Here is a 26,951-nt window from a genome sequence, read left to right on the forward strand (position 1 = left end):
TGAGCCTGGTGGGGCCCTTTGGGAAGGACGGCAACTCCCAATTGCTACGGATTGCCCGAGCACATGAAGACCGATCGAGCAAGGCGGCGGCTTTCAGCCAGGCAAGTGAAGCCCCTACACTGGCACCAAAGACGTCTGCTCCCACAATCCCAGTCAACCTAAATCAAGCTGAGAAACATCTCGGATCATTTTGACGGGCATGACTGTCGACGACTACTCCCCCTGTCCAGCATCGGAACAGAGCGGCCTGCCCCGGCGGCAGATGTGGTTCGGGTCAGGCGCAAGACGGGAAGGTTGGAGTTCTGCCTTTAGGTTGTAAAGAGCCATTTATTTACATTATGTGCAGTTGCATGTGCACAATCTGAGTACCCGTTGGAGTGGTACTCTGCGATTTTTGAGGCCTCGAGTCCCTAGGTGGGGGCACCGAACACTGCACACACTCATAGTCTCCAAAGCTGCGGCGAGGCTGCGTCGTCCTGACTGTCGCAGACTCCAGGAGTAACGGGACGACCTTGTTGGCATCGAATGCCTTTCCTCGACGCGCCGTCCGCTTTGGTCGTCCCAAGGGCTTTTTCCTCTTCGGCCCCTGCAGACAGCATCTTGGGAGTCTCTCAACCGGGAGGTGTTCCGTCGTTTCCTGGAGCTAGCTGGCTCGTCCCGAAGCCAGACCCCGTCGCTTTCGCCAGGACGTTCACGCGTTGGGTGCGTCCTCGCGTGTCCCGCCAGCCCTCAGCAGGTCCAGGTAGAGGGGCCGCAGCGCCTGCCAGCTGTATCTCTCGTGGTCCACCTGCACGGGGCGGGCATGCGGATGCGCATGGAGCAAACTTTGGTCTAGAGCAAACCTTGGCGCGACAAAGTAGCCTCGGAACAAGGTAAGGGAAGTTTTGAGAAATGCAGGTTAGGCGCAAATACGGTAGATTCTGCAGCCGTTCCGACTCGAGCTTCCCTGCTCTCCGGATTTTTAGGCGAAGGTGCCACTTTCCCAGCAACAGCGCTTTACACTGAACGGAGCCATTTTAAGAGGCACAACCGGTGGCAAGCGAGAAGCCTTTGGCGGGGGTAGAGCACTCGCCTGGGGCTTCAGCCGCCTGACGGCCGACGGCTTTCCGCAAAAGTTCCTCAGCTTCTTCACGAGCTGGTTGGTGGTGTTGTAGAGGCACTCCCCTGCCGGAACGCGCGAGAATTCCTCGATATGCACAGGCTGGGTGCACGGGCCCTAAGCGCACGGACCCTCCGCCGAACACTCACTCGGGAAGATCTCTGGGTAGACCAGCCTGTTGGGGCACAGCGGGAAGCAGCCCAGGAAGGTGGCCTCCAGCCTGCAACACGTAGTCCGCAGCTTCCACGCATCGCTCGAAACATTGCCTCATTTCCAGTGGCACTACTAAGCACTAATATCCCCAGTCATGGACACTGTACGTGATGCAGCCGCCGTAAGGTGGCTTCAACTCGTCGCTCCGCTCTCTTCTTGGCGAATGCGTTGCGTCGTGTTCATGTTTTTCGTGTCGGTTCACCGCAATTTTATGTCTCGCTCTGTAAAGTGTCGTTCTATACCGACCTTTACTACGTAATTTCGTGTCACTGGAAGGTGCACAACTTCTACACTTGATTTTATAGCACATTTTGACTATTGACATTGCTGGCGTACTGGATATATGTGTGTGGCGGCTAGAGGGGGCACACAAGTCACCTTTAGCACAGGCATACATCGACTATGTAGATGACTGTAATGGAAAATTTCCTTCGCAGGTCTGGAGTGGTTTTAAAGCGCTTCTTTGTTAGCACCTTAGATGTGAAAGTGCGTGCTTTCAAAAAAAAGAGAGTGGGCAGCCCCATTTCCTACAGTCGCGATATGGTAGCCGGTTTCATAGCTTAGCATGCCGGAGGCACCCATTCTGCATTTTATCTCTTGGCTGGCGCTTGGCTGGTCCAGCTCCCATCACCGCCAACTGCGTCTACGGCAGTGGTACTTAGCAGCTCACCGCAACATCCCTTCTCTACATTTAAGTTTTACTGGCAAGGGAGTGGAAGGGTACTTGCATGGCCACTCCAAAGAACTCGTGCCTGGCTGTGGAGACGGCCACGTGTGCCTTGGCCAGCAGGCCCAGGTAGGCCTCCCTGCTGTCCAGCCGGCCCCACTGCAGGATGTGCTCCTCCAGCTCGGCCCGGGCCCTCGAGAACACCTCTGCAAGCAGTCTCACTCTGCATGCGCGGGACAGGGTAACCCCGCAGGAACACTCGGGGTCCAAAGGGACTGTGCTGCTGGTTTCTCACGATACCAGGCACAATGTGGCAGATGTGGCTCGCCAGCGTCCACATGAACAGGTTTTAAGAGGCTGTGCTACATTTCAGTGGCAGAAAAGGAAAGTAATTGGAGTTTAGACTATCTAGTTTCAGTGCAGAGCAGACCCCTTGAGCTCTGAAAACGAGATGGGGAGAGCCTTGCATACGTAAGCTTCTCTAACAACATGCAATGTTGGTAGAGACAAGGGAAGAAAGCTGCCGGAATCAGCGTGATGAGCCCCATGCTTCCAAACAACAGTTCCAGAAGTTACTGTAAGGTTGTAGTCTAATGGCACCCTGCGTTTAAGGAGGACCGAATTCGTTTGTCCAGTACACCTGCTTGTGGCAGAGCCTTCTGGAAGCCAGCAATTTGTCCGCGTATAGCGTGTCTCAACATAACCACTCGGCCGACAAGCTCAATGGCAGTGTTGTCAAAAGCGATCGCATTTTAGGTTTGTAAAGGCCGCCGTAGCAGCAAGTAGAATGCTGGCTAGCCAGTGTTTGGCCATCCAAAAGAATGTGCAGCGAGAAGTGCAACGAGCTGCCTCGACCAACCCGAGACAATGGATCGAGAAGGCACGCACGGTGTCCCACTTTGCGCGGTGCCCAGGATTGCTCGTATGGCCGTACCTGGAACATCCGCGTAGCCCTCTCCCAAAACGGACACTCGGAAGGGGAGCCCCTCTGCCTTGAGCTGGAACAGGGCTTCAAAGAACTCCTCCGGGCCCTTGTCGTGCTCCCTGGGAAAAAAGGGGCTCTCTGCAGCTTCCTGGAGGCTTTGCAAAGGACCCCATGCACTGCCACAGCAATGCTCCTGGGGGAGAAGGGGGCCCCAATGCAGGCATCATACCCTAAAGGAGACCTCAATGAAAAAGATGAGTCACTCGCCCGCCCCCTGTGCCCACTGAGATTTGTGTTACTAGTACCTTGTTCACGGAGATGGAGGCCAATGAAATAAGGTTTAATCTGCGCCAATCAAGCATGCCTGCCACAAGGAATGCCATGTGGATGCTAGCACGGACTTTGCGTGATTTCTTTGTTCTTTTCCAAGATGGCGCTGACAAAGTTGTTCATGTCTTGCTGTAGCATTTATCAGCTTGAAGAGCACCAGCTACTCGAGTGAATTGGGCACGAATATCACTTGCCCCAGACAGCCAAGAGTTGGGACCTCTGTACATATTTTGAGATGCCCAGAGTCCATTGGTAGTGCCCTCAGTGGTGCATGTAATCCAGTGAAGTATGTTGCTGGTTATGGTCACGCCGAAAACAAAATGTGTGACTGTTTTCCGTTAAAGGGGCCCTGCAATGACTTTTTTACTAATTTTTAATTTGCACCGAACCTGAGCGCACTGAACGCAGTAACTTAGTGAAACTTTTCTTTTCTCGAAATTCGCTTTATTTTAAACGTTATAGGCAAATTAAAATTACAAAAACAAGGAAAAAATAACCCCCCTCGTGACGTCCTTGGTTGCTTGAGAGTGGCCGTGAACTCGAGGAGAAATAGTAAGCTCATCGAGCGCTCACGGCTGCCGCACTCCATGTCGACGGCGCGAGAGGGCGCCACTGAAGCGTGTTCTGGATAGGCTGTATGCAGCGGGGCACCCAGAGCGGATCTCATTGCATTTGCTGCCCAATTAAATACTAATTTGGCATGACACTTCATTGGCCACAAACGACAGCAAACACGGGGTAACGATCAGTTCAGAATGGGAGCTACTTTGCACTGCCATACCGCGAAACGGCCGAACCGCAAGACAAAGCTTCTCGCCGAAGGCCTTCGGAACGCTCGGAGCCGGTCGGATCCTCCTGCCCATACGACCGCAGCGCCGCCGCGTACATCCGGGACCTTTCCGGGTCGGCGCCTGATCCCACTACTCCTTCCTAATATGCACCGCCTTTTCCACCGCTTGGTGGCGGGTATGTCGATGGGTCATTTCTTATTTCCGTACTTCATAAACAGCAATTGTTTGTTTTCTGATCTAAAATACGGAACAAAAACTTGTTTTATAAATAACTGAAACGGTTCACGGCCACTTATATTTTGTATTTCGACTAAAAAGAAGCTTTTAGCGGCTCTGACCAGTAGTAAGCCCAGGACCAAAGACGTCACATTTTGCGCGTTTCCGGTACCGCGGGTCGCCCTCGTCGGTGGAGGAGGTTTCCGCGTCGTCCGGTTAAAATATGACGCACTGATATTTAGTTACTCTCTCCGTGCCCGCTGGCTTGCCCGAACCCCAAGAGACGTAGAAACCGCAAAAAAGGTAGACGCTCAAATATGATTGCAGGGCCCCTTTAAGTAAGCATCTGAAGCAGATGACAGTGATCAGCATGCAGATAATAATGAAGTATGAAGGAACAAAATGCACCCATTAGGTAGAGGAGAATGGGTACACACAGAAACAATGCTTCAAAAAGATGCTCTTTTCATATGTTATGACACGGGGCTCCTTCGAGATAGGAAAGGGACGTAACCGGCAGGGGTGGTCCGTGTCCGGGCTCACCATCGGTGGGGCCACACTATGTGCAGGATGTCTGGAAACTCGGGTGCCAGTGCCCTGGGTGCTGGCAGGTTCAGGGGGAAGTAGAGCACCGAGGCCTTGGCCCGGATGCGCTGGGACAGCGTCCCAGGCGGCGGCCGGCAGTCGGGCATCTGCCTCAGGAAGGGGCCCACTGCTCCGAGGAACGACTCCAGGTTGTGGCGCGAGTTGAACACCACCCGGTCCGCCACTAGGCTGCGACAGTACCCCGCAATGCTTGGTCACGCGACGTCCCCCGCTTGTCGGGGTTGGGTTAATAGAGTCTATTAACAGCCACTTACTACTATGGCCAACTCCACTAACAAAGAAGTTCCCGGTTAAGCAAATGCCCAGAAAGAGGACATCAGGTTGTGTTCAAACTTCTACATCTACATGTGTGTTTACCCACAATAAAGTGTCGAATATTTAAAACAGTATCACTCGTCGTATCTTGTGTTTCTTCAGTTCAGCATCTTGTTTCATAAGTGTTGTCTCAAACCTATCGGAATAACATTCTACTAATTTCCTCTTTCGGAAAATAAGGCACTTGCGCCAAGTTTTGCTGCGGACTCCAGCCTCGCGAGCCATATGACTCTGGCCAGATTTGACTCCCGTCCTACGGCAGGCCACAGTTAGCAATTGGAGTCAGAAGGGTGCTCATCCAGCGTCATCCACGGTAGCCAGGCAGCGAGCAACACCACAGCCGCCCGCGAGCAGGGGCTGTGCACTTCGGACTATGAGCTCGGTAGCGAGGAGTCCAACCGGACGTTGTGTCAAAGGGGAAGAAGACGACAAACGGACATGACAGCACCCAATTAAGAAACCGTGGCTGATGCACAAAATAAGAAAATGGGTACTGGTAGGAGCATGAGATGACATAAAAATACAAGTTTAGCAATGCAGTGTTCTTGGGAGACCAACGTGTCGCATAATGGGTGTCTTAATTTGAACCGAACAAACCAAGAACCCGTCCACGGCAGGAGTTGCGGGACACCCACCAGGAGAGGATTTGGTTGTAGCCGTACTGGAAGTCCCTGACACGGGGGTTGCGCACGGGATAGGCCAGCTGGTTCTCATGAAAGTAGACCACTTTGTGTAGTGTCTGTAGCCAGGGGCACAGCCCCAGCAGTTCGGCCAGAGGCACCACACTGCTGGCAAACAGCACCCTGCAGAGGGAGTGAAAGCCAACGCACTTCCAAATTTCAACACTGCAAGACTTAAAGACAAAGAGCCAGACAGCGTCACGAGAAAGCTTGCCAAAGGCCTTGTTTCGAGGCCCTAGAACGCTTTGTCACCCACACATGATCGCATGCTCACAGTTGGCAAATGTGTACACATATTGGACACCGCAGGTTTCCGTTCGACGTTTACTGTCACCATCGTGTTGCATCTCACCCCCGCCTTGGTACATTAACATTACGGGCAATGCCCAGCTTGCCCGTATGTTCTCGCAGTCAGATGTTGTTTAAGATGTTTGAATCAGTAGTTAAGTGAAAGCAAAATCTAATGCCTCGACCAACAAAACAAAAAAGAAAAACTTGAAGTGGTAGGAAAAGGCCAAAAGCTGCCACACCAGAAAACAATGGCAACACGTAGGTGAGAGCAACCTTTAGGTAATTGTAGGGTGTACTCCTTCCTTTTCCTCCGTGCCACCAGATTATGTCCTAGTTCCGCTTTTCACCGTTTTAACCATTTATTTTCAAAAAGAAAAAAAAAAAAAGAAAACTAGTGCGGACATTAAGTTGTTTGCTTCTTGCACATGGGTTTGGATAATGTGAGAACGCCAAGCTCTTATTGGCTAATTGAAGGATAGTGGGTAGACCTCGAGGCATCTAGCATTGAGCTCTACCTACTTTCCATCAAAGCCAATCAGGGCTCGGCGTCGTTCTGACGTCAACGCAACGAACGCGCAGTAGCAGCCCAGCGCGGGCTCACCTGTAGCTGTCCGAGGGCGGCACGTTCTGCGCGAGCCAGATCGCCGAGGTGCGTGCCCGCCAGTGCCACTTGCAGGCCGGCATGGTGACCAGCGTGCACTCATCCTTCAGCTCGCTCGCCAGAAGGTCCGCCAGCTGCTTGTGCGAGCCGCCGTAGAAGGGCTCCATCATCAGGATCGACATGACCCCCGATGAATTCTCTCTTTTGATTTAGCGCGACACTTCGAAGACGGCTGCGGTCATTTCACTACGCTTGGAACGTTAGGAATCACCGTGCTTGGAATCGTTCGAAGCGTTCGTACGGTTCGAAGTTCGGATGGACATCTTGACTCGGATTGGCTTGAACAGTGAATCGAGTAAAATACGACTGGTACGACACTGCGTAGCCACCACTTAGTTTCGGTTTCGATTTCCAATGCGGAGAGCGCGGAGACTGCGGAGAGCCAGTCTGCTTTTTGAGTTGCGGTGACATCAGAACGACGCGATAGTGGGTGGACCTCAATGCCTTGAAGTCCACCAACTATTTTTATTTAAATCAGCCAATGAGAGTTAACAATAAAAGAAGCTGCAGGTATACTCTAACCAACTGCCCAACGTTTCGCGGCCTGCTTGTTCACGGGCGACTTATTTGGCTGGCTGTTCGTCTCCCTCTTCTCGTTGTCGCTGCCGTCTAAATCCTTTTCTTTAAACGGCAGCGACAAGGAGAAGAAGCGAAAGAGAACGTCGGGCTACACAGTTGGTTAGAGTACCTGCAGCTTCTTTTACTGATACTCATCTAACCAGGCAGATTTTTGCCGAAATGTTTTCTTTTCAGCCTCGGTGTTCTGACATCATCGCAACCCCTGTGCAAGAAGCAGGCGAACTTGCGCTCCTATTAAAATCTTAAGGACGTCATAAATTATTATCTGGATGGGCTAGCTACGAATTGTTTCCAGTGTTGAGGAGCACATGAAATATATGAACAAAATTCATGTCGGTACGTACTTTTCCAGAAAAGTACAGCTACCGACTTCAGGGTACGGGGTGTCACAAAAGAAAATTTACACGGTCTTTTTTACCGCAAAAATCAACTAGGCATCTTTGAACGCTCATTCTCCGCCCAAAGGTATCGCTAGAGGTCACAACCAGATGCCAAAGTTTCAGCCCGATCCGATAACTTAATCAAAAGTTATGAGTGATTTTATGAAAATTTCAATGAGAAAATGGCCGCCGACGGGGTTTTCAGACACATGGGGCTCTATGGCACCAGAAACCGAAAATGGGCTCCATTTTCCCATTGAAATTTTCAGAAAATCACTTATAACTTTTGATTAAGTAATCGGATCAGGCTGAAACTTTGGCATCTGGTTGTGACCTCTCGCTCTACCTTTGGGCGGAGAATGAGCGTTCGGCGACGGCTAGTTTATTTTTGCGGTAAAAAAGACCGTGTAAATTTTCTTTTGTGACACCCTGTACATTCCCCAAATTTGGTATAGTTAAATTGGTATCGCAAGATGGTGCTTTGTTAACTGTGAAGCCAGTTGACTTAACTCAATATTTGCTGCAATTTCCGAAAATTAAGTGGCGCACCCCCAACCACCCCAGGGACAACACACTAAAAAAACACTGTATACGGGAATGAAAGGGTATCATGAGAGTTTAAAAGTACCTGCACTTTACCTTGAAAGGACATAGTATTTCTAGTACTTCAAGTACATTGCACCTGATGTTACTACTTTACTTGAAACTTTACTTTACATAACCTTTAATTTACTTTGTTCGATGTACTTTACCCAACGCTGGCTGTTTCTCAAGCACACAGAGCACAAGCAGGTGCACAGGGGCATGCACACTGGCCATATTTGCACTGTCTGCCACACAACCAAATGTAGCAGGAGCACTTATTCAGGAAAGAGGGCAGGCTCCGACTTCCCTTTAATCCTTCAGTATCACATCTCGTCAGTTCAACTTACCATTTAGGAACAGGGACACTGCTCAAGTGAGGTGGACATGAACGGTACTGTGTCCTTATGCATGCATGCTAAAAAATGACATTTACAAATCTCTGTAATGCGAAAATAGAGTGCAGCCCTTGAGGAGGAGGAGGGGGAATGGAGGGGAAGGCATGCCCCTCCATACCCTCCCATCCTCTTCCCTAACCCGCTAAACTTAGTGGGAAAAATTTTCCCGGTAAATTTAGCAGGAAAATATCCCGGCTAAATTTAGCAGGGAAATTGACGTTACGTGACCTCAACACCAATTCAGTTTCCCCGCTAAATTTAGCGGGGAAAACGACATCACACGACTTCGTGTCAGGCCACCCACAAACAAATTGTTTCTCCGCTAGATTTAGCGGGAAAATTGACGTTGCATGATTTCAATAGCAACTCAATTTTCCGCTAAATTTAGCGGGGCAATTATGCCGACGCAGCAAAACGAGGAAACGGACAACTAAGATTTGCGCTCTAAAAACAAAAAGAAAACATAGGCTGATGCAGCTTCATCCAAAGTGGATTACAGATCAGCATTTGTAGTTATTAAGACAATGTCCTTGGTTTGCTTTCATTCCAAGGAACTAGGAACAGCTTGGTAGATAATGGAACAATAGTCAAAGCTGGGTTTAAGACGTTGCCCGGTTTTTTTTTATCTGTCTTCCGTCGAGTTTTCCTTTTCCTACCCGACTCAGGTTTACCATCATGTTCACGGTACATTATGTTCACAACAATAAATACCAAGCACACACAAACCATAAAAGAGAAAGATGAAAGGAGATGATGCCAGAGAGCTTAGTGGTCTTGGTTTTGAGAATAGATGGGTGCACAGGGACAATAAAGTAGTGTTCCAATGGAATAAGGCATCCCTTTAATATGCAGTTCCTGCCATATGTTCCCCAAGCTCCTCTATGACGTCTTGGAACTGCAGTGCAGTGAGAAAAGCCCGGCTCCTACTCGGCCTTCCTGAAGCAGGCAATGAAGAAGCCTATGGTGTCCCCGTTGTAGTCCTGGCTCTCCGGCCACACTTGCTGACCTTCGAACCTCTGGACGAGGCGCCGCTGGTCGTCGTCCAGGCCCGCTCCAGCCCGACCCACACCACCCAGGTGGGGCTCCTGGAAGGATGAGATTTCTCATTCTTCGCCATAAGCAGTAGAATGATTGCTGCGCTAGCTTCTTTTCTAGCCATCTTTCGAATGTTGGGTTCTTCTTTTAATCGTGCAGTTTCAGAAAAAACACAAAAAATATATTAAAACAAATGAAAACAACACGCGCGACTACTGGACACTTGGAAGGACCTTTGCTTCCCACGACGTCCTCCAACACTGACCTGGGGAACGAGACGCAGCTCAGGAAACCGCGCCAAAGCCCAGGCAACAATGGCCTCATTCTCGGCAGTGGTCAGCGTGCACGTGCTGTAAACCAGCGTTCCCCCAGCCTTGAGGAGCCGCACAGCCTGGGAAAACAAGCATTCCAATCTCAGAAGTTGAGCAATTTCATAAAAACACACAAACCATTCCTATCCAAATCCCAAAATATAAAAAAACAACCCCCCCCCCCCCCCCCTCCGAAAAAAAAGGAACACTGCTTTTTTTTTTTGTGAACTACTACTCCCCCCCAAAATTGTAGAGAGGCATGAATGTTTGAAAATTTTAATACATTGCACGAATAGTGTTTTGCTACCCAATTTTATTAAAAGCCCACAGCAACTATATGAAGTGATGTTTTTGAAATATTTAAAAATTACAAATAATCTTCAGAAAATGTCCGCTTTCTTGGGTCAAGCTTCGCTGCACCGCACCAGAGCCGTACACAGAGAGAGTTTGGCCATTCATTCGGAAGCGTAGGATGCAAACGAGGAGGCGCCATTGGCCAAAAGCGGGCCGGGCGTGTTCCGGGGCGTCTTCACAGATTCGAACGTGGCCAGCTAGAAGCTGCAAATAATACTCTGGCGGTGGTCGCGAGGAACAAAATCAATAAGAGCGTAGGAGTAACTGTCAGTGACTGAAAATATGGCGCACATGATATTTCGATCACGGTCATGCAGAATCAAAATTTAGGAGAACGATCGACGTGATCTGTACGCCAGGCGCCGAGGGCCAAGAATATTCCGTCGGGGCCTCGTCCAAGCAGTCAGACTCCGTCCGAGAAAAACAGAGTTCAGGCGGCACATTCGATTCATACATCTACCGTATTTACTCGAATAATAGCCGCACTGTTTATGAAGAAAACCTGAGGGTTCGCTTCTCCGCGGAGCATGCGGCTTGCCAATCACCAAGATCGGCAGCACGATTGCAGCGGTTTACAGGACAGAGATATCGTCTTGGCGCTTAGATACCATCTGTGAAGATTGCATTGGTATGGAGAATCGTGTTCTCGATGTGGTTATTCGCTATGTTATTTATGCGCAACGTAATGATTGGGTGTATATCCGTTATGTTTGAAAGTAGTTGGAAGGGCCTTGTTCATAAATAGTGCGGCTATTACTGGAGTAAATACGGTATTTGCATCACCATAATCGAAACATCACGCGCACTATACTTTCAACCATGAAGAGTTACTCCATTAAACTCTTACGCACTTATTTCAAGTGTTTCTCGCTACCACCGCTAGGAGACTCTTTTCGGCGTCTGGTTGGCCAAGAGAGCACGTGAAGCCTTCCCTCTGCGTCTCGTGCACGTCCTGGCTCTGCCCTCTCCTCCCATCGACCAAACTCTCTCTATATACGGACCTGCTCTGCACCAGGCTCTGGTGTCAAGCTTCACCCCGTTGCGTGCACATCAAGCTTTGTAGTACCGTTAAAATTTGGACGAGTTGGCTATGTGCTGAGAAACTAAAACAGCACGAAAATGAGAAGTACACAAACAGAGCACGGACTGACGAGCGTTGTCAGGCAGCGCCCCGTCTGTGTAGTGCACCAGCTTGTCCTTCGGCCGTCTCTGCACTGTTTTTAGTTTTCTAACGCACGAACCTCCACTGCTTTGCACCGCCCCTTTGTGCACCCTAATAGCCGATTCACACGACGGACCAAATCGCGATTTTCGTCCGCGGACCGTGTACCACGTGACCGGCACGTCACCGATTCCTGCGGTCTGCGCCTCCTCCGCGGAGGCGCGGACTGATAAAGTCGAACGCCTTTTTCACTCGCGGACGTTTGGCGGCAGACTGACTTGGAAAGCATTTAGTCTGGCAACGGTAGATGGTTTTCTTGGTATTTTGCTTCTGTGCGTTCAAAACAAAAATGGCGCGTCGTTGCGTTTTGTGCGTTTGTTGGTTCATTTTGTCGTTCGATTCTTGGTTCCACGCGTGAGAGAAACTCCAGAAACTTTGTCCGGCTGACGCGGCGCAGGTCCCGGTGCTCCTCCGGGTCCGTGTCAAGAAGCTCCCGTCAAAACTCGTCTATAGCACGCCGCGATAATTCTTGCACGTCCAATCAGGATTTCACCGAGCAAGCCCTCTCTTGTGGATGTGGTGTGCTTGAGTGTTGTGCACGAGCGCGGAGTGTGTGAAGGCATCTCCAAACGCCCCTCCGCGAGCCCAGAAGTTCGTCGTGTCTACGCCGAAGCTTTCTCGGGCAGGATCATGCCTGTGTCACTGTCATGCTTTGGGTTAGTAAAGTTAGTGGCGCTTCGCGCGAAGCCTGTCCCGGTGTTTTGTTCTCGATCTGTACGTAGCAGCGGCGTACGATTCTTTATCGCGGTAGCAACCGTCGATTTCTTTCTTGGACAACGGTGCTACTGTGCGATGTGGGAGTTTCGCAGCACTGTGGGGTGCTAACAGGTTCGGTCCGTCCTCACTGGCGTCTGCTCGTCGTCTCCCTCGTGTGGATGCGCTTGGGAGACGGACGAACCGCGGATATGTCGTCACATGATCAATCCGTCCGCGGATCAGTCCGTCGTGTGAATCGGCTATAAAGGGGAGCTCTGTCAATCTTTTGATGGACACCGACTTTTGTAAAACTTACTGCGTGCATTACATATATCCTCCGGAGCATGTCCATACAATATCTTGACAAAATTTTCATTTTCTGGTGAGAAAAATGATTTTAAAGTTTACGCGCTCGCACTCTATCGCTGGTACCTACTCTATTTGCAACACTGGGCAAGAGCAGCGTGTGACATTCCAGTCACAAAAAGGAATTTAGAGGATTGGAGGAAAGGATCTTGGGAAGTGTTCAAGCACAAAATTTGGGTTACGCGCTTTAATGGGGGGCGGAATTTTGAGGCTGAATCTTTAAATGAGGGGTAAAAAAGATTTTAGGCAAGGGGAAGCAAGATAGACCTCAATACACGATAAAATAGAAAGCGCCCAAGAAACAAGGACGAAAAAGAGAGGACACGTACGACAGACAACCGGCAACTGAAGTTTTAGTCAAACTTGGGAAAACATGAAGATAGTTCCTTTTGCCGGCTATTCAATTATCACCCCCTTCACCAGTTCTAATCTACAAAATGAAGGAACTTTTTCTGTTAGCACCCACCATAACGTGCGCGTGACACTGTTGCAGATAAGAATGCTTCCTGAGCATCTGTCAAAGAAAGTGTCGGGTGACTTACGCAGCCATTGCCCCAAGTTTTGATAATAAAAGCCTTTACAACCTCCCTCCCTCTCTGCTCCTTAAATTGTCCTTAAGTATTAGTGTCTTTAAAAATAGGAGCAGATTCGCACCTGCTGCGGTGGACTGCCAAGCGCTCAGAAGGAGTGTTACAAAGAGAGTTGCACTGCTCCCTCAGTCTATCATTAAACACGACGAGGGAAGGCAGTTGGGCGACATTTCAGCATCTTACGAACGAAATGTCCTTCAGACCGACCGTGGATAGGGGTGATCTGGCATGTACAGTCTCCGGCGATATGAAAGACCCACTGGGAGCGCGTGGCCGAGGCGGTGGCTGGCAGGGGCGCTGCGAGCGCTCCGGGCAGTTCCGTTCTGCTTCGAGGGGATTACGCTCACTCGGGGCTCAGCTAAAGCGCGCGCTTATCAGATTGTGCTGAGCCCCGAATGAGCGTCCTCCCCTCGAAGCAGAATGGAATTGCCCGGAGCGCTCATAGCGCCCCCGCCAGCCACTGCCTCGGCCACGCGCTCCCAGTGGGTCTTTCATATCGTCGGAGACTGTACACTGGCCCCCGACTAGAGCAAACCAACAAGGCTCCGGCCCCTTCCCGTCAGAATGCTCTGCAAGTTTATAACTACAGTAGGCATGTATTTCAGACGGAAGGGCATACCTACTTTGCTCTGGGCATCGCAAATAGCAGAAAAAAGGGAAATGTAGGAATGTACTTTGGCTTTTTAAACAGCACCCTGGAATAACAGTGTGGGCTGAAACTGGCTGCCGAGAACGTTGACTTTGGAGGACATGCTAATCCTAACTAAAAAATATATTAAAAAAAAAAAGTTTTTTTTTTTATTTAAATAAACTCTGCATTGTTGTATGCTCATCTCCACCCAAATGTAGCGCTAGTGGTCCGAACTAGATGCCAAAGTTGTAACACTAACTGTTATATTAGACGATTTTGTAAAATTTTCAATAAAAAAATGGGACCCATTTTTGCCCGTTTTCCGGTAACTGGCACCATAGAGCTCCACGTATTCGAGAGCTTTGTCGGCCGCCGATTCCCCATTCAAAAATTTAAAAAAAATTGCTTAACTTTTGAAGGTGCGGTACCTGGAACGTGGCTCCTTACCGCGTCCAAAAAAGTAGTGCCTCCATTTCTGCCCGATAACATCGTAGAAGTGTGTCGCTGCTTGCCATTCTGGCAGCACTTACGACAGCAGCGGACGTGCCAGACGCCCCTTCTGGCGCAGGTCGCTCTCCAGCTCGACGGTTCACTAACGATTCGGCGGCCCAGAGTTGGGACGCTGCGACGACAGTGACACTCACTTTCCCTCCTGCTTCCCATCAACATTTCTACAACCAACCACCAGGATGGCAACGTCCAACAGCGTGACCCTCCCGCTCGTAACTGCGGTGTCATTCGTTGCCACTTGCGGACACTTGGGATGGCGGGACGCGGCAGTCGGAGCGGGCGCTCTACTCACGCTGTCGAGGAGGGCCCTCTGCTGGGGCGGGTAAGAGCGCAGCTGGCCGGCCGTCTGGCGGCACACCAGCAGGGGGCGCTGGCCCAAGCCGCTGCAGGGCGCGTCCAGCAGCACTCGATCAAAGCGCTCCGGGAGGTCCTGCGCTGCACCGCACAACCACTCGCTCAACGCCTGCATCGCTCTCCGACAGAAGCGTGTGCGCACATTGTGTGCGAGTCGCAATTTGCAGACGGCAAAGCGGCGCACGTCAATAATCGGGCCAAAGTAATTCGGGTAGAGTAGCGAGTGGCAGCGGATATCTCGTTTTTACTTTTTTTTCCATAATTTCGAGGATAACCTTTTTTTATTCAAAGTCGGCAATCTTTGTGTCTCTGCAACTATCCAAAGATATTTGCTCAGAAGCCGGCAGATTGTGTGAGAGCGTCGTCAAGCTGCCATGCTAGCGAGCTACTCGAGCCACACTCACGAAAAATGTCGGCCAACTCGTGGCCCAGTCGGAAATGTCGTAATAAAAAAGAAAAACAATGCAAAGACGAGGACGAACTGAAAGGTAATTGACAGGACGCAGCGCTGCGTTCTGTCGGTTACCTTTCACTTTGTCCTCGTCTTCGCGCTGTTTGTTTTTAATATGTCCGTATACCAAGAAGCCCCCACTTCGACGTTAGGAAACATAACCATTGCCGATCATGGGTCTCTTTGACTCCCTGGCCAAGCATGACTGGTCATTGCAACCACCAATAAGGTTCTAAACAGCACTGTGCGACGTTTACTACGAGACTCAGGTTTCACAAGTGCCGCCTGACAGTTTGAAAATGTTCCGCCCAACGATGCCGTGTCATGTGCAGACACCTCGGTGCAAGAAGAAACCCCGACACTTGGGCCCTCCCTGCGCAAGGAAAGCCGAAAACTAGAGATGCGCAAATATCAAATGTTGGACTGCAAATTGAATATGAATATTGAAATTCGACTGCAAATCAAATTCAAATACTTTAGTTCACAATATTTTACATTTAATGCGAATGGAGCCTCGATACTTGAAGAAATCGCGACGGGAAATGTTTTCTAGAAAAGACATTTACGAAAAGGAACAGCTTTATTGCAGGAAAAACGCTTCACATATTTGTATATAGAAACAAAAAAAGGCCCCGATACGAGATGGGTAAAACTTAACGTAATGAGGCAAGCGAAGCAAAGGCCACCTTATGTATTTGAATGTAGCTCGAGGTTTACTCCAATCAGGTGTCGAACTATCGCTATAACAAAAAGGAGGAGGACTTATCGTAGCAAGAAAAATGTCCGAGACCACTGAGATGCTCCGACTAAAGCCTCTCGGTATGTTTGCTTGTCTCACTAGTATTAGACTGGTAATGTGGGCGAGTAGGTTCATGTTTAAGGAATATAACGGCGCACAAAACCACAAAGACGGGCAATCACTGGACGAGCGCTGATCCTTCTTCTCTCCAGTCCTTGTTTCATCTACATCTTGGTAGTAGTGTCAAATGCACTATGAGGCCCGTAACCGTGTAGCCCTTGGAAGCAAATGGCGGCACAGCACTCGCTCCAGGCACACCGCATTCTCACAAAAATGCTCGTGGGGGCAGAAACGCCAGGCGTGAACTTTATCGAGCGGCTTTAGCTCTCGCATGTCAGCCATTTTTCCCAGCACTCCGGTGCAAAGCAGTCAAGTTTGATGCACATCTGTTAGTGCAACACCAGAGCGCCGCTGCAAAAAAAGTCAAGCTTAGTGCGAGAAATCTAAGAATTCTTTACGAGTTACTTTAAAGTAAAAGTGTGCTGTGAATCAAAATGAATAGAAAAAGTTTTTGCAAATTATTCCAAGTTCCAAATTATTTGCACACTTTTACTGAAAGCATGTCACCACCAGCCAATCCAATGGCCTTGGCCCGCAATGCTCTCGTGCCTGCATCTTATCCAGCACTTCGCACAATGCGCTTTGGGCAAAGTCAAAGAAACGAGCCGGCAGGGTTTAGGTGCCGTGCCTCCAAACGCTCGCGCAACTCCGACGCAGTGGAATTGCTAGTCGACGGACAGGATTCCACCTCCGGCAGTTCCAGACTGGACTGTTGTTGCAGCAGACGCTCTCCTTGTAGTCGGGCGTGCAGGGTGCACTCGGAGACCCCGGGTCGGGGGCACGTGCACCGGCTAGACGACCCTTCCACGGAGGCGGGGCCCCCAAGTTGAGGTCGGGCTCCACGCTCTTTCTGCCGCAAGGCAGTTACGACATGTCACCATACTCATTTCTAACTTTCTCGCGCTACGTTGTCTAAGGCTAGCAGTTTCCACACTGCCGCAGCCCCGCATTGCTGCGAGAGTCTCTTCCTCTCGTGTCTCATTTGTACGAGTTCTTGGCCGAAGGAGACGCCAAACAATGCCACGTGCCCATGCATGTAGCTTCCACAGCTTCGCAGCACCAAAAAAACGACGCTAGCCTCGACGTTGCGGAAGAGAAAAGTTGACGCGGAGTATAGAAAGCGGGGCCGCTCGCAGAACCCACCGGTGGCACGCAGGCCTTGGTAGTCGTTGGCGTCGTGCGCGTGTGCCCGCACGCAGGACAGCCCCCACAGGTCGCAGAGGGCCCTCACCCTGGAGAGCCGGCTCTCTGCACGGTCCAGGGCCACCAACAGTCCCTGCACACGGGCAGCCGCCCCATCGCGTCGGTCCAGACGGGAGAGCCACAACCGCCCGCCCCGTGGCACCCTCCAAGCAACCGTGTCATCCACTCGTCGCTCAGCCGGGTAACCACGAGGAGCCCCAGAAATGAATTTTAAAATCTGGTTCTGGAGGTGGCTCAGCAGAAGGTCCTACTGGCTCGCATCAGGTCTACGATGGCAGCTGCGAGCCCGCAGAGCCACCCGCTAAAAATCGGCACTTACAAAACTGAGCGATAAAATGCGCAAATAGCATTATGTCGTTTTGAGAGGGTACAGCGGCACTAGGTGGTCTCTAGCCACTTATTTTAGTATTCCTTACAACTTCAAAGATCTGCTCAAACACCTTTTTTATGTTATTAAAAAGGTGTAGGACAACAAAAAATAGTGTCCTCGTATTAACCCGAAAATTTGATACGCAAAAACAACTTAAGTGAAGCAAAAAAAAAAAAAAAAAGAGAAAAAAACATTAAAGAGCCACTGACACCCAAAGGTCATATTTTTTTTTATTGTCTAAAACGATGCAAGTTGTAGTCCTAATCACGCAAAAAAATACCGCATCTAAAAAAAAAACGTTCCTCTCGCTTGCGCGCACCTTTTTATTTTTGTTGTTTTTTCCTCCCACTCCTCACCTCCTTGCCTCTCCTCAGAGCCTCCATGCACATGTTTCGGTCTTGGTTTCGAGCAGTTGAATATTTTGACTTTATTAAAAATATACATAAGTAGTAGATTGGGGTTTTGTGGCGCAAAAGCAACAAAAAAAATATACATAACTCTGCAGCAAAATATTGATTGGGTAGGTAGTTTTCTGACACCATACTAAATCGCATGGCAAAAAATTGAAAATCGTTTTGTAGCTAGCTACACTGGCCAAGGTTGAGCAGTTTCACCTGGCTCCTGCAGAGCTGTGCTGCGCATGCGCAAGGAGCAGTGACGTCACACGGCGCACAGCTGGCGCACCGGAGACGCCGCGCTTGCCTCGCAGGTCTACGCATTCCAGAGGAGTGACGTCATAGCCGCGGCAGATGCACCGGTGCCGACGCGTGCCCAGCTGTGCGCCTCCGTTGCGCAGTAGCCAAGTCTGACGCTGCGCCGGAGCCGCTTGATAGCGCCTCTCATTTTGTGCGCATGCGCAGAGGTATCAGTGGGAATAGACATATAGCGGGGCGTTTGCCAGTATGGTATAGCCATGGAGAAGGAGAGCGAAATTGCTGCTCAGCAGCCAAGAAGAGCGGAGAGGCTTAACTCATCGAATCCCGGAGCAGTTGCCTGGCAATTACATAATGCGTATACTGTGTGTGTGTCATTGAAGCAGCAGTGAGCATGAAAATCAAGCTAATCCTAGACAACCAGGAAAGCCAAGAATAACCAGCTAAACCATAGCTCACGCTACGTATATCCTGGCATAGCCGAGCTAAGCCACTGCAATTTTTTTAGGGGGGGGGGGGTGTCAGTGTCTCTTTAATTAAGCCTCGAAAGTGTGCGTGGCAATGCTGGAATAGGTGCCATATACCGAAAATGTTTCTCCTAACGTTGGAAAAGTCGCAAAGCGTTTATGCTCGGTAAGAGGCGAGCTCTTCTATTAGACTGGTTCCCCACAATAGTCAGTCACAGGTTAAGAAATGTTTTCGAGGGAAAGGAAGGCCCAGGAAGCGGACAGAACGCTGGAGAAAGGAAGGGGTTTCCTTCTCACCAGCATTTCGTTTGTTTCCTCCCACCAGCCCTCCTTTCTCCCTCGAAAACTTTTCTTAACCTGTAACCGACTAAAGCACCGAATGGTGACTAGAACAGTGCGTTTTAACGTGTCCTACTGCCCACGCATCCCAAGCGGTCACAAGGCAGCAACAATTTTGCTGCAGGATCCCATGGCACATTTGGTCACTCGTGATCCTGGCAGCCGATGCCGGCTCCCGAAGAAGGCGAGCGGACAGAAGGGTCGACGTCGTCGTGGAATCCCACATCGCGGCCTTTTGCCAGGCGTTCGGCCACACTGCAACCCGCGCCAGGGTGGGCATTCGCCGCACTCACCCCTGGTGCTGTGCCACTGCCAAGATCGCGGCCGGACCAAATGTGCCAGGGGTGAGGGAATCGAGGAACCAAAAACAAGGAAGTGTAACCAGTTGGAGATGCGTTCCAAGCACCGTGTCAAGAGTGTGGTGCAGTTACACTCCATTTCATCTCGCGTCCGGCCACAGTGGACACTACGAGCCAGCCAATCCAGCTTCGTGAACGTAGCCCATGGCCACGCTTTTCGCGCGTCACGGCGCTTCCTCTCAAAGATTTGCGCGGCCCCGGATTGGCTTCGACGGCTCGTGGCATCCGCCGTGGCCGGTCGCGAGGCAAAGCAGAGTGTAGCCCCCGGGAAAGCTCTCCCGTAGCGCGACGGGACGCTTCCGGACCGCAGACACCTATGCGCCGTGGTGCAGGGTGGCGCAGCACCGTGTCGTCCATGAGCGTGGCCAGGTGGGTGGTTTTTCCCCCTGGAGCGGCGCACATGTCCAGGACGCTCTCTCCCGGCCGGGGGCCCAGTGCCCGGCCACACAAGACGGAGGGCAGGTTCTGCAGCAGCAGGGTTTCGGTCATCAGGCCGTTGAGCGGGGGGCAGCCAAACAGGGGCTCCGTCATGCGCACCGCCACGCCCCTGCAGGGTCCCGGCAGGGATGGCAACGAAACGCGGCAAATCCTCAGTTCCAGCACTGGAGGTCCCGAGAGAAAGAATGAGAAAGAGACGGAAAAGCGAAAGAACAGAGCCGACAACACGTGAAACATATATTCTCTTTTCCCCGACGAGTCCAAGTTGTTTGAGTGCTTGTCAACTTTCAGAAATTTTCATACAAAGTGCAATGCCGGTGTCTTTCTGCAAAGTAAGCTAGAAAACAACTAGGCACGGACCTTACAGGTGACGTTTTGCTGCTTCTTTGTGCATATTAAGGTGTCGCCAGCAATACGGGCCCATCCGGGCCATCCACTGGGACCTCCGACGTCCATGTCTATGCCCCGCCAATTTGAAGCGGCCGAAATGCATGGGATCTTTTCTTCTAGAATATTATAATAAAGTCAACTTCCGTTAATTCGACCTTCACGGCACGTGTGAAATTGGGTCTAATTAAAAGATGCGTGTAAAATTCAGAATATCCAGCACTTTAGAAGAGGTGGGCTCAGATATTTGTAATGTGGCAACGGCCATGTACGTTTTTTGCGCGTTTGGTGTGGCGGCAGCAGCAGTGACTGGCAGCAGGCGCTGTCTCCGCCGGTGCCATTGCAACATTGCCCAGGAACAGCGCTCGCTCCTTTGCAGCGCTGTTGCAATGGTTGTTTTGAGTTGAGACCCAAACGTGTCCTGTGTCTCAACATGCACTCTCTTTTTCTTTCTCCGCAATTCGGCGCGCGCTTCAAAATTGGAAAACAGGTTTTTTCGACGACGAGGGCGGTTGACTGCTTACCGCGTAATTCGGAAAAAATGGCCTATTTTTGTGCTTCACGCACGTCAATCAAGCTTGTAATTTGCCTACTGCCAGTTCTCTCAAAGTCATATTAACCAATATTTTATATTTCAAAATCAAAATAATTAGTTTTTTTCTATACAAATATATGAACTGTTGCCAGGACCTTTGAACAGGGTAGAATTAAACGATAATTCTCTATGCCGGCAGGCGCCGAGGAAAACGGGGCGGAGCCGTCAAGGTGGTTACGACCGTACGATGCACTCTTTCTGCATTTTTGCCAGTGCTTCCTGCACACTCAGCTGGTGCTCGAACGATTACTTTCCCAGCATTCTGAATGCGGTACCTCCGGATCGAGCCAGATCTCGATGCGGAGGCACCATATCCCCCAAAACTTAGATTTTTAGCCTTGCGGGTTAATCGATACGTGAGTTAAAGTTAATAATTTGATAAATTATCTTGAAACTAATGACTTCTTCACAAGTTCACAAAATGGCTTTAGAAAACATTTTTCATGTGAGACGCAACTACTATCATTCACGCATGATCTCCATAATTCTCTCGATAATCAAATTGAAACCGAGTGTGTTTTTTTAGATTTCTCAAAAGCCTTTGACAAAGTTTCCCACAAACTTCTTTTTCATAAACTACAATCACTGAACATTGACTCCTGTATATTAAATTGGATTCATGCCTTTTTAACTAACCGCCTACAATTCGTTACAGCTAATAATACAAATTCGTGTACTGTTCCAGTAACCTCGGGCGTCCCACAGGGATCAGTGCTTGGTCCGCTCCTCTTTCTTATTTACATTAATGATTTGGTGCAGAACTTGTCGTCTTCTATTCGCCTCTTTGCTGACGATTGCGTAATCTACCGGGAAATAACTGACATATCTGACTCTATTCTTCTACAATCTGACCTATTGTATATCACTGTGGTGTAACCAGTGGCTAATGGAACTTAACACTAACAAATGCAAATCGATGAGGGTGTCACGTGCTCAATCGGTGTGTCATACTTATCATCTAAACAATAATCCCCTCGCTTCAGTGTCTGTTTACAAATATCTTGGTGTTCATATAACTTGTAACCTTTCTTGGAAGATTCATATTGAATACATAATTAACAGTGCTAACCGTATGTTAGGATCCTTAAAAAGAAATTTTTTCCTTGCTCCGTCTTCATTAAAACTAACCATGTACAAAACCCTATGCCGTCCAAAATTAGAATATGCTGCTGCTGTGTGGGACCCCGCTCACTCGTCACTAATTGCTCATGTTGAATCCATCCAAAACCGCTCAGCTCGTTTTATATTGACAAACTATCATCGCACTGCCAGTGTTACTACCATGAAAAATACTTTAGGTCTGCCGTTACTAACTCACCGCCGAAAAATCTCTCGTTTGTGTCTTTTTCATAAAATATTTCATCAAAATGTTACCCTTCGTCATAAACTAATAACTCCACCATGCTACATATCTGCTCGCATTGATCATAGCCATAAGGTTGGTATTCCAAATTTTAAAACTTCATTATTTCAATATTCTTTTATGCCACAAACATCTATAGACTGGAACCACCTTCCCGCCTCAATTGCTAACATCACTGATATTGTTATGTCTAAAAATGCTATTACTAATATGTGCACTTTATAGTTTATATTTTACAGCTCTCTCCCCTCTTCAATGTACTTTTACCTTGAGGGTATTTGAAATAAATAAATAAATAAATGACTGAAACTTGCTCGTGAATTGGCTCCTCTCACGCTCTTGGATCAGTGCGAGACTTCCCGGGTGATTTGGAGACGTGCTTCCAAAACTTTATTTCTAAAATGCAGCATCGTGTGCGCGACAAAATACAACTACAGTCTTTGGAAACAAAATCGCCGTGGGAGAACACCTCGTACAGAAAGCATTTCACCTCATTTGGTTAGCTGGGCACCTGAGCGCTAAAGACAGGTGTCTCGCGTGATTTGGCACCAGCATTCTATCCTTTGTTTGCCTACGACATACCAAAAAAGTGCTCGCTGAAGTGGTCAAAGCATCGAGGAAGTGCCTCTCGTACGTCGCATTTAACGAAGCAAAAGCCCACTGGTTCCGAACGTACTGCGTGTGTCGAACGAGGGTGGAACTGAACGCCAGACCGGCTGCTCCTAAGCATAGGGCCGCAATGACAACATCTCGGAAACTGCTGGTTTCGAGCAAAAGAACAGATGCCGGCCTGAGGCAACTTCGGGATCTGCCCTAGTTCTCCGTTAGTGTTTCGATTCTCTACAAAAATACGAACCAATAATTTAGAACCCGAGGGCCTCAATCGGACGCCACCAGCGTAGGTGCCAAGAGGGTAAAGCGGCTTCTGCCCAGCCGCCGGGGCTGCAGTGGGGTTCACCTGGCCAGCTGGGAGACGAAGATGTCCCTCCTGGAGACGAGGGCGGTGCCATTGCCCAGGAAGGCCCTCTCTCCCCGGTAGGGCCGGGCATAGCCCCGAAGGCAGGAGCCCTCCAGGTCGGCAAACACCGCCACCCGCTCGCCGGCCTCCAGTCCTGGGGAAAGGAGGACCAAAGACGGCGATCGAATCTCGGTTGAGGGCCCTAAAATCCAAGACTCTACCCAAAGTCTTTTTTTGGGAGGGGAGAGCGGCTGTCACTGAGAAAAGACTGCCGTAACTGACCACTTACAGTGACCTGTAGTCGCATATTGCCGCGCGTGCAGCGGACCAATTGCGCGCCCGTGGTTTAACGGTTATTGTGCTTGGTTCCCACGCAAAGGGCCAAGGTTCGATTCCAGGCAGCAGACATACATTTTTATTATCTCTGTAACTCCCGCATTCTAGTAAATTTCAGAACCCTGTTGCGTATTCGAGGCCCGGATGCTCTACGCTGAATGTTCCAGAAGCCCACGGGTGTACGTAAGGGGCTCCGCAAGGCGAGCCAGTGGAGAGTTTTAGTAGATCGTTCCCATGACTCCGATAACGATACCCGATACTCCGCCACCGCCTCCTTTGCCCACGCATAGTATCGTTATAGGGGCTATCGGAGGTATCGAAACGATCTACTAAAACTCTCTATTCTCGCCCCAGCATTCGATCCTGCTGTTACGCCGACTTCGACGCCCGGGACGCTCTGTTGTTATCTTCTGTTTCCTTTTTGTTTTGGGCACAAGTTTGCCCCATTAAACGTTTTAGTTTCCTCAGTTGTTCCTCGTTCGTCACCTCGTCATTCGTGACAATATCCTTGGGCACATTTATGGCCAAAGGATACGCAATGCACAAACCGTCTCGGCACATCAGAAAGGGCGGAGGGAGATGGAAGCCGACATACTGGCTGGTGTCGAGGGGGAACGCCCCACATGGGCACGAGCGAAGAGTCTGATGCCACCGTGAGAGAGAAGGAGAGAGAGACAGCCAAACACCGGCATGTTGCGTTTTATTTGAGACCTTGCGTCTTGCGGAAAAATACTCAGTAGGGATGCATTTCTCTTTGTCTTTCAAGTACCGTCAAATGCGCCTGAAAGAAAATGGCAGAGCAGTACTAAATGAGTGCCTTTTGGAAGCTAATGGCGGCTGAGCATTCGCTCGTGGCACGTGTCTTACGCGTTCGCACAACAATGGTTGTGAGCATCTGTAAGCGAAGCAAAGCGTAAAGTTTATCAAGGGGCTCTAGGCGAGGCAACTGGAACGCCGTCCCCACCTTTGGGAGCGCCGAGGACGCCGGGCACGAAGACGTGAGCCCCCCGCAGCACGGCCTGGCCGCAGTCTGCGTCCACCACCACTTCCCTCGAGGACGGCACCACATGCGCTCTGCACTGGCGGCTCACCACGAGCAGCAGCTCGTCCAGGCACGGGTGGAGCAGCACCAGGGGGGCCTCTCCCAACCGCACGTGACTCTGCACACTCGCGCAGCATCGAGAGTTCGCTCCACGTTATCACCCCAGGATCTAAGCTGCGGGGATCTGTGCTGCTCCGACAACTCACACTAACCCGATTCTTTCAAATTCTTCTCCTAGATTTGCGGAGATTTTATATTCGCACATACTGATTTCGGTGTTCCTACCGTTGCAACAAAACATGTCTAAAAAAGTGATGACTTGTCTCAAATGAGGAACTCGAATCGCTCGTATATTTTATTTCTGTACCTAAAACCCCATCTCATCCCAGTCTTAGAATTGTACTCATCGTACGGCACCATCACCGACCTCTAAGTATGTGGAACTGGCTTCTCTGGAGCACCGTGCTTACAGCGATGCGAGGCGACATACCTCATGGTGACCAGACCCCGCAAGTGGGATCTGGCATGCTGGTGCTCACCTTCGTTGTAGCACTATTAAATCCTGGAGTATAAATATTCTTCTAGTACGAGTTTATGTATAATGAGTCATTTCAACGTCTCACACTCCTTCAGCCAACCGGAGCTTGCGCCTGATAGCTCTGTATCTGGCAAGGCTGACAGTGCTGGTGGTACGAGCCACAGGTGGAAAAAGGAGACACCCGTCAACACCGAGTCTGGGGTGGACGTTGCGAAACCAAGGAGCTCGCTGCAATCTCTGCGATAAAAACTAGCAAGAAAAGGGGCACCAAGCTCTCTGGAATTATCGTGGCAATGTCCCTTTTCCTTCCTGCTCCCCGCGGCACGTAGCATACAAGCCCCAGTCGCTCACCGTGCCGAGGTGCTCTTGCACGGCGACCCGGGCTTGTCCGACGCTCGTCCTTCGGGTGTTCACACGCACCGTGGTGTACAGCGGCGGCCGGCTCAGCCACCGCCGGAGCTGCCTCCAACGCTCGTCGGCACCGCTGGCATCGTCCTGCACGCGGGACCGCCCGCGCGCTTCAGACTCCCTCGGTTGCGATCGTTCGCCGATGACCGGAACGCGGTGTTTACGTACTTGGCCGCAGGAAGCCCGCAGTTCCGCCAAGAGCTGCTCTTCGACTTGCGGTTGCTTGATGAACGGGTTGGCCGGCAGGAAGCTGTCCATCGTGCCGACGCTGAGCCGTCCCGCGCACTTTCGGATGGAGTGCCCGAACAGGAGCCCGTGCACCCTGCCATTCATTAGCACGTGCGAAGCGCGTCGAGCCCTGGGATCGCCTAGGGACGGCCACGTGCTACGCGGGAGTATGGAACGGGGTACAAGACGTCCGATGTTCCATGTGGACTCTTCCTCTGGACTCTCCACGCGTGCGCAACTCAACTCGCGTATCGGACCGCGTATTTTTCTCTGTGCCGCTGTACTGACTGTGTGGCGGCACCAGCGGCAGCTCCTCTTGGCACCTTGTCGATGGATGTAGCGAGCAAGTTGGACCAGAGCCGTGTTGGACAAGTGTTCCCTTGACTGTGGGCCGAAGCTCTAGAGCATCTCGCACCAATACTATGTTCCTAGTGTGTCACGCGGCTGCCATGTGACACATTAGAACTTCGCGCTTTGATTATGCTTCAAACTGATCGAAGTCACGTGACAACTGCAGAAGTACGGGCGGGTACGGGAATGTTGGAGTGGTTGAAGCCACACTGTGGTTGAACCAGGCGGAGGATTGAAGGATTGAAGGGCAGTCCCAGGGAGACGAGGCTTTCTTGTTGTCCCGGCAATACCGGAGGGATACGTGCCGTTTCGATAATCCGTTTCGCTAAAAAGCTATTAAAAAACAAATTGTCCAGTTTTGGTTAATTTGATGCTGCATGGCACGCGCACCAGAGCCACCAAAGGTTCACCGTACATGGAATGCAGATGATACGCTCCACCGAACACGGAGGCATGGGTATACGGCGACAAAGTTAACTGGGCGCTGCAACTCTGTCGCGGCTGTTTCATTTGTTTGAGAAGAATCGAAAACATATGCGCGTTTGTTCCCGAGCAGCAGTGTTGCTCCGCTGCCCCATAAGTACTGGCCAAGTTGAGGGCTCGAGGCACGGGCGGTTGTGTGGGAGCGTCTGCCCTCGCGTAATGATACCGATGATACCATGATTCTCGTCCCGTTTTTCCCCAGGTAAACGCCAGCGCGTTTGTCCGCCCGTTTCACTCTACGTTTCTGCTCTTTTATTTTTTTTTTTTTCTTATCGCCTCGTGACTGTTTTTTAATGATAGGTTTCCCCAAGGCTATACGCC

General features: G+C 50.3%; 2 protein-coding genes across 5 annotated transcripts; both read right to left on the reverse strand.

Annotated features, from left to right (window-relative positions):
* Nucleotides 1–294: 294 nt before the first annotated feature.
* LOC8023803 (glycosyltransferase-like domain-containing protein 1) lies at nt 295–7,089 on the reverse strand. 3 transcript variants are annotated; one of them, XR_003918281.3, is made up of 8 exons: nt 6,735–7,085; nt 5,798–5,965; nt 4,785–5,015; nt 2,914–3,019; nt 2,041–2,185; nt 1,249–1,319; nt 1,073–1,164; nt 295–787 (listed from the first exon to the last, which is right to left on the reverse strand). XR_003918281.3 is itself a non-coding variant. In XM_029978243.4 (8 exons), the coding sequence occupies exons 1-8, from the start codon at nt 6,914–6,916 to the stop codon at nt 692–694; spliced, it is 1,095 nt and encodes a 364-aa protein (XP_029834103.2). In that variant the 5' UTR covers nt 6,917–7,083; the 3' UTR covers nt 295–691. The 3 variants fall into 3 exon arrangements, 2 of the variants coding, with proteins under 2 accessions (XP_029834103.2, XP_042149983.1); XM_029978243.4 differs by having other exon boundaries at nt 2,914–3,023; nt 6,735–7,083; XM_042294049.1 differs by lacking the exon at nt 295–787 and having other exon boundaries at nt 1,073–1,319; nt 6,735–7,089.
* A 2,463-nt stretch (nt 7,090–9,552) lies between these two features.
* LOC8023818 (tRNA (cytosine(72)-C(5))-methyltransferase NSUN6) lies at nt 9,553–26,875 on the reverse strand. 2 transcript variants are annotated; one of them, XM_029978242.4, is made up of 9 exons: nt 25,737–26,875; nt 25,512–25,655; nt 24,545–24,740; nt 23,245–23,398; nt 19,849–20,050; nt 17,256–17,388; nt 14,741–14,883; nt 10,034–10,159; nt 9,553–9,818 (listed from the first exon to the last, which is right to left on the reverse strand). In XM_029978242.4, exons 1-9 carry the CDS (start codon nt 25,899–25,901, stop codon nt 9,657–9,659), a joined length of 1,425 nt encoding a protein of 474 aa, XP_029834102.2. In that variant the 5' UTR covers nt 25,902–26,875; the 3' UTR covers nt 9,553–9,656. The 2 variants fall into 2 exon arrangements, with proteins under 2 accessions (XP_029834102.2, XP_029834101.2); XM_029978241.4 differs by having other exon boundaries at nt 25,512–26,762.
* Between the last annotated feature and the right edge of the window lie 76 nt (nt 26,876–26,951).

This window comes from Ixodes scapularis, unplaced genomic scaffold, assembly GCF_016920785.2.
Source record: "Ixodes scapularis isolate PalLabHiFi unplaced genomic scaffold, ASM1692078v2 PGA_scaffold5__190_contigs__length_132052651, whole genome shotgun sequence".
Classification (NCBI taxonomy): Eukaryota; Metazoa; Arthropoda; class Arachnida; order Ixodida; family Ixodidae; genus Ixodes; species Ixodes scapularis.